The sequence below is a fragment of the Physeter macrocephalus genome, chromosome 5, assembly GCF_002837175.3.
Source record: "Physeter macrocephalus isolate SW-GA chromosome 5, ASM283717v5, whole genome shotgun sequence".
Lineage (NCBI taxonomy): Eukaryota > Metazoa > Chordata > Mammalia > Artiodactyla > Physeteridae > Physeter > Physeter macrocephalus.
In genome coordinates this window covers 11,853,835-11,861,274 of record NC_041218.1, presented here as the reverse complement: position 1 = coordinate 11,861,274, position 7,440 = coordinate 11,853,835, and the positions used below count along the sequence as shown (strand labels likewise).

Below are 7,440 nucleotides of genomic sequence, written 5' to 3'. Positions count from 1 at the left end.
GAAGCAACATTTTTTTCTCCACCTGTTCCTCAGCAATTTTACTCTTCTTTTTTCTTCAAAGCACTGACTACAGTGTGAAAGTACCTTGTTCAGGTGTTTGCTTATTATCAGTTATGTTCCCTTGGATATAAGTTCCGTAAAAGCAAGAATCCTTCCTCTTTGGCTCACTGCTATATCCCTACTGACTACAACAGGTGCCCTGTGTATATAAGTGCTCAATAAGTATTTTTTGAGTGAATGAATGAATGAGTAAAAACTATATAAGGAACATAGATCTAAGAGTGAGAAAAATGCGTATTTGCCCAACTTGAATGGGGTTTTTCTTTTTATTGCGGATTTTTATTTTCATACAATTATACATTCATGTGTGGTGGTAACAACTGTCACATTATTTGTATGACATTTTTTTAGTTGACTCTTTCATGACAAAGTCACATTATAAAAGGATACACAAACATTTAAAAAGTTTTAAACAAGCATGGAGGAAGGACAAATTTGAAGTATTAAACTGAAAACATTTGACTGTGGATGAACTTGAATATATTTTTCTTCAAGAATATATTTTTACTTTTCAACATGGTCTCACAGATATCTCTCATTAACGTTGCTGTTGGAGAACAGGACTCACATATTCCTAGTAAAGCTAAGGTATCTCAGTGTGGTGGACAGATTGGGCCCCCCAGGACCCTCACCCCTGGTAAGTGCACCTTTGTGGAGCCCCTTCCTTTGAATGTCCATGGGGACTGCAGCTTGCTTCTATCCAGTAGAATATGGTAAAGGTGATAGGATGTCACTCCTTTGATTATGTTATGATAGTTAACCCGCATCTTTGTGGTCGACTCTCTCTTAGGGACTCTCTGCTGGCTTGAGCTGCCATGTTGAAACAGTCCACTCGGTAAAGACTCGGGGTGGCCACTAGACCCTGAGAGTATCCTCCAACTGACACCCAGCAAGAAGCAGATACCCTCAGTTGCACAACCACAAAGAAATGAATTCTCTCATTGGAAACATAAACTCCATTTAAACCATTATCAATCATTAACACCTCAAGGTCCATGAAGGATTTAATAAGAGGTTTGGTAGAAAGGTGGACCAAAGTATCTGACCTTGAAAGGGACGACTGCTCATAGGTGCGGATGGATGCGTAACAGGAAAACTCAGCTGGAGATAGATTCCTCTAGCGTCACTACTTTGCCTAGGTCTTGGCCATATGAATGTCTCCCTACACTTATTGCCTATATACTTAATGTCTCGAGAATGATCTGATGGGGAGAAGTGTGTTTATAGGGCCCAAAGGTGGAATAATAAGGATGGAATTGTCAACAGAAATAATCAATAAAAAGTCTATCATAGGAAATGAAAAGAATTTTATTTGAGCCAAACTGAGGACTATAGCCCAGGAGACACAGATTCAAGAAGCACTTAAATTATGTTCCTCTGGACTAAAAAATGGGGGAGGCTTTTGTATAGGTAAAAGGAAAGTTACATAAATTGTTTGTCAAGAATTAGGATTGGGCTTCCCTGGTGGCGCAGTGGTTGAGAGTCTGCCTGCTGATGCAAGGGACACGGGTTCGTGCCCCGGTCCTGGAGGACATCACATGCCGCGGAGCGGCTGGGCCCGTGAGCCATGGCCGCTGAGCCTGTGTGTCCGGAGCCTGTGCTCTGCAACGGGAGAGGCCACAACAGTGAGAGGCCCGCGTACCGCAAAAAAAAAAAAAGAATTAGGATTGGAGCTGGCAAGTAAGTGTGACTGTTAAACAAAAATGTGTTGGGGTCTGAAATGGTTGCATAGTTGCAAGGGGAAACCTTGAGACCATAAGATTGCAGATGGCAGTTGTTAGCAGATACTGTTTTGAAAACAGCTGTTGATGTCCTTTGAGTTTGATACAGTTCAGAAAATTCCAGTTCTCAGCAACACAGGAACATTTTTTTAACATCTTTATTGGAGTATAATTGCTTTACAATGTTATGTTAGTTTGTGCTGTGTAACAAAGTGAATCAGCTGTACGTACACATATATCCCCATATCCCTTCCCTCTTGCGTCTCCCTCCCACCCTCCCTATCCCACCCCTCTAGGTGGTCACAAAGCACCGAGCTGATCTCTCTGTGCTGTGTGGCTGCTTCCCACTAGCTATCTGTTTTCCATTTGGTAGTATATATAATTCCATGCCACTCTCTCACTTCGTTCCAGCTTTCCCTTCCCCCTCCCCGTGTCCTCAAGTCCGTTCTCTACATCTGCGTCTTTATTCCTGTCCTGCCCCTAGGTTCTTCAGAACCATTTTAAAAATATTTTTTTATTTTTTTAGATTCCATATATATGTGTTAGCATACGGTATTTGTTTTTCTCTTTCTGACTTGCTTCACTCTGTATGACAGACTCTAGGTCCATCCACCTCACTACAGGAACATGTTTGAAACCACATCCACGGTGGCCACCCAGCTCCATTTTGGATGCCTGAATCCCAGTTTTATATCTCGTCAGAACAAAGAACAAACATCAAACATGACAGGGGTACATTCCTTCAAGCTTTCAGAAGAGGAAGATTAGCATGTACACAGTGAGTCAGCGTGACCTTGGTACCTCAGAAGGGAACCTCGTCTTTGAAGGAGTACTAGCATTGGCATCATCGGAGGGGGCAGGGCATTTATTCCTCTTCAAAGTGGACATTCTAAACAATCTGGTAAATGCATTCTTTTTTAAAAAAATAAATTTATTTATTTAGTTTTATTTTATTTTTGGCTGTGTTGGATCTTTATTGCTGCGCGCGGGCTTTCTCTAGTTGTGGCGAGTGGGGGCTACTCTTCGTTGCGGTGCGTGGGCTTCTCATGTGGTGGCTTCTCTTGTTGCGGAGCACGGGCTCTAGGCGCGTGGGCTTCAGTAGTTGTGGCTCACAGGCTCTAGAGCACAGGCTCAGTAGTTGTGGTGTACGGGCTTAGTTGCTCCGCGGCATGTGGGGTCTTCACGGACCAGGGATTGAACCCATGTCCCCTGCATTGGCAGGCAGATTCTTAACCACTGTGCCACCAAGGAAGCCCACATTCTTTTAAAAAAAATGGTTAAAGCAGATGTACCACACATGTCTGACAGGTCCTGAGACAGGTTGTTCTTGTTAGCATAAATTTCAAGCCAAATCACGTATAAGCCAGAATGACTTCCCCATACCTCAATACATGAAAATTTCCTCTATCAGAACTCAGTCACAGACACCCTGAACGGCCCTCTACATTGACACTAACCATGGTAGCGTACAGGCAAAACCCGAGAAGGCAAATCAGGGGTAGTCGGTAAGCCTAGTGGTAACTGAGCCCATGGGAGACGTGCATCCTCACTGAGCTGAGCTCACCTTCCTCTGTAGCCCGAGCATCCTCCTCCTAAGTGAGCTCTGGCTCAGATGCAGAGCCTGAGCATTCTTCTCATATCCCAGGAAAGACTGAAAGAGGGACTGTGGATGGGGGTAGGCAGGAGGCCAGGGATCAAGGCACAGGGTGGTGACCAGAGGAGGGACCCGCGTGCGCCCAGCACTCAGTCCTCTGCATGCTGCTCTGTGTCCTGGGACTCCTGGCCAATGGCTTCGTTGTGCTGGTGCTGAGCAGAGAATGGGTGTCACCAGGGAGGCTGCTCCCCTCCAGCAGGAGCCTCTTTAGCTTGGGTGTCTCCTGCTTCTGCCTGCAGTGGGTTGCAGTGGCAACTTCTACTACTTCCTCCATCTGGTCGAGTACTGCGGGGGTCCCGCCTGGCAGTTCTTTGGTCTACGCTGAGACTTCCTGAACTCGTTCATCTTCTGGTTTGGCTCCTGGCTCAGCAACCTCTTCTTCATGGAGATTGCTAACTTCACCCACCCCACCTTCCTCTGGCAGAAGTAGAGGTTCCCAGGGTTAGTGCTCTGGCTTCTGCTGGGCTCTCTCCTCATCTCCCTTATCATCACCCTGTAGTTCTTTTGGGGGAACCACGATTTGTATAAAGGTTTCTTTATTAGCAAATTTTCTGGTAACATGACCTACAATCAGCAGAGCAGGGGGGCTGGAAATTCACCATTTTCTACCCCTGAAACTGGTCACCCTTTCAATTCCTTGCTCTCTTTTTCTGGTCTCGATTGCTCTGTTGATTAACTCTCTGAGGAGACACATGTGGAGGAGGCGGCACAATGCCCACAGCCTGCAGGAGCCCAGCGCCCAGGCTCACACCAGAGCTCTGAAGTCACTCATCTCCTGCCTCGTTCTTTATGCTCTGTCCTTCGTGTCCCTGAGCATCAATGCTGCAGCGTTCTACTCCTCAGAAAGTGACTGGTACTGGCCGTGGCAAATTTTAACCTACTCGTGCACATCCATCCATCCCTTTATCCTCATCCTCAGCAACCTCAGGCTTTGAGGGGTGTTCAGGCAGCAAATTTTGTTGGCCAGGGGCTTCTGGGTGGCCCAAGTGGCATGATTCCCTTATCCATGAGAAGAGACTCAGGTGAGGATGACAAAGCTGCGGTCCACTTACACGGAAACATCTTCACAGGCAGATCTCTACTGGGTTGTGTCGTGGGGTTTCTCCTTTGGGAAGGAGAGGAGGGCAGTAAAATCTGGGAACTCTGTGGCACATGATTTCTTCCTGAGACACTATTAAAATGTGGCCCCAGGGGTCCCAGAGAGCCAGTATTGTACAGAAGTTCGGATTATAAAATTCTGTGCTACTCTCTCTGTTTGTACCCGGTCTGCTATGTGGAAGCCTTCAGTTAAAAGTCTTGATTAACTGTACTGTCTTATCTCAACCGCCTACTGGGAAATTAAGAAAAACTGTGTCTATTACTGAACTAGGGTGTGGATGGGGAAGCAGAGACCTTCCTAAGGAGAATGTAATAGTCGCTACGTGAGCCCCAAGGGACAGTAGTTGTGGTGGACAGTGGCCTGGGCTGTGAGGTTTAATAGCCCTTCTTTCTATGGAGATGCTTTTTCTCTCACCAAACTTAGATAATTTGATTTTAATTTTATTAAAACTACTAGAAGGTTTCTTTACACCACCCCATTTCTTTTCTCTTTAATATTTCTGTTGTTGTGGTCTTGAGTTTTTCTAAGTGGCAGCCAGACTTTTTCCATGTTTATTCTTCCTTTAGAATCACACGTTGTGATTTTTCTCCGTTTTCAGATTGTCTCAAACTTTTTCCTAATGCGAATGTCTCAGTCACATGTGAATTAAATAAACATGTACTTTTCTTTAAAAAAAAAAGCAAGAATTTCACTTAGTTTGTGTTCAAAACTGTTTGACTTCTAATTTTAAAAAAAGAATAAGAATTAAATCTTATGTTTAAATATTGTCTTAAAACAGTTTGCACCATTGTAAAACAGTTATACTCCAATAAAGATGTTAAAAAAAAACAAAAAAACCCAGTTTGTTCCAATTACTATGCAAAAGTTTTTAGAAATAATTTTGGAGAAGATTTTAATTAGAGTGGGGTGCCTCTAAGGCAGGCTTAAAAGTTTTTGCTAAAAAGTATCAATGTGCAAATTTCAGAGACTAACTTGCAACTGGATTCCTGATATTTTAATCTTCTCTGAGAGTAAAAATAATTTCCCTACTGATTAGGGTATATGCTGCTGAGTGGATGTACACTCATGAACTAAAATCTTTGGGCAAATTATTCTACATTTTTACTTTAAATATTTTTTAATAGGTAATACGTTTGCATGGTTAAAAATTCAAAATATACTAAAGAGTATGTATAAAAAAAATCCCTCCATGGGAGAGCATGGAGGCCTGTGAGTTTGTGTAACAGGAGGGTGAGGCAGAGAGCTGGGGTGGGGGAGGGCCACTAGCAGAAGGACTTCCTCAGGAAGTGATAAAAATTGGACAAGACACCACTTTAGCGCACGATTCCAGAGGGGCCATAGACCCAGCCTGCCAGTGAGCTCCAGGCTAGCGAGCCCCGCTCTCCAGGGGTGTTCCCGGTCTCGACTGTGTGAAGCAGAGAGTGCTGTAGGGGAGATTTTGTTCTGGGTAGAAGAGATTGGATTTGTGCCTGAGGAGCAGGGAGGCTCTGCAGTCAGGGAACCTCTGTCGCGGGAATTCCCAGGTGTATTCAGAGCCATGTTGCCTCACACCTGTTTGCTCCCTCCCTTGTCTCTAAGTGATTGTAAAATGCTCTCCTAATCTAGTTCCCATCTGGGACCCTGAGTTTTGTCTCCTGGGCTTCATGCACTGATTTATGCTCCATTAAAAAAATAAATGTGAAGGCTTTCCCAGGCTAGTGCCTTGGTGAGACTCAGACTCATTTTGTGAACCCGTATTAGAAAAGCAAACTCCAAATCCCTCCCGACGGGGGTGGGACCTATCTAACCCGGGTGTTGCTGCTGGAGATGTGACATAAGACAGAAAAACAGGGTCATTATCAGAGCTAACACTTAAAGAAAACACCAAGTAAGCGCTGCTTGTTTTTGCTTGGTCTTCAGATGTTACTCAGATGGCATGGTTATCTTCTCAACTAAAAAAAAGGAAAGTAGAAGGTGCTTTATCTATAGTTATACCCTCTGTTCAGTTCTCAATCTCAAGATCTGATCATTCATTTTTCTAACATTTCCCTGATTCTAAATAACTTCTGGTCTATATCCACTAGCTTCCCAATTCTTGGTCTTTCAACCTTACCTTAAACTCTGCCTGGTCAATGAAGTTTGCCCTAATTAGAGGGAGTTGAATTATAAATAGTTGATTCACTTACTCCCACTAGTGAAGCATGAAATAGAGAGTTTTTTGGACTAAAAGAAGAAAAAAGTTTGTCCTATTAATTTTTGTCTCAATTAGTCTAACAGTCCTGGTGGAGAAGAAGAGGATAACTTCTAGAACATCATATGTTAGATATGCTCTTTCCCACATCAGAAACTCTGCTATCTTGCTATTGCCTCTAATGCAAATTCCATGGCCTTGGTTTCAAAGCCCTATTATGCACACCATTCCAGCCTTACCTCCTCCGCAGGACTCCTCAAAATGAAATCTTTGCTCTAACCAAACTGGTTTGCTCACTCTTTCCCAGACAGACCTTGGTGTTTTCTATCTCCTCACCTGGCTTACGTCATTCCCCCATGAGCCAAGAATAAACCTCTCTCTCTCTACTCCCTCATCTATCCAAGTTCTACCATTTTCTATGGCCATTTTTTTTTTTTTTTTTTTTGCAGTACGCGGGCCTCTCACTGTTGTGGCCTCTCCCCTTGTGCAGCACAGGCTCCGGACGTGCAGGCTCAGCGGCCGTGGCTCATGGGCCCAGCCGCTCCGCGGCATGTGGGATCTTCCCGGACCGGGGCACGAACCCGTGTCCCCTGCATCGGCAGGCGGACTCTCAACCGCTGTGCCACCAGGGAAGCCCTCTATGGCCATTTTAATTTTTCCTTCCCCTTCAATTCCTTTGCAAACCACCCAGTTATTTCCCCTTCATGGGGGAGTTTTGTGAATCCCTTGGGATTTT

The 7,440-nt window shown here is 44.4% G+C and overlaps 1 protein-coding gene across 1 annotated transcript; it reads left to right on the top strand.

Annotated features, from left to right (window-relative positions):
• The first annotated feature begins 2,550 nt into the window (after positions 1-2,550).
• TAS2R41 (taste 2 receptor member 41) lies at positions 2,551-4,430 on the top strand. Its single transcript, XM_024128716.1, is given in 4 exon segments — positions 2,551-2,682; positions 3,522-3,672; positions 3,675-4,018; positions 4,020-4,430. Coding segments are annotated over 4 exon segments (1,038 nt in total).
• Positions 4,431-7,440: the final 3,010 nt, after the last annotated feature.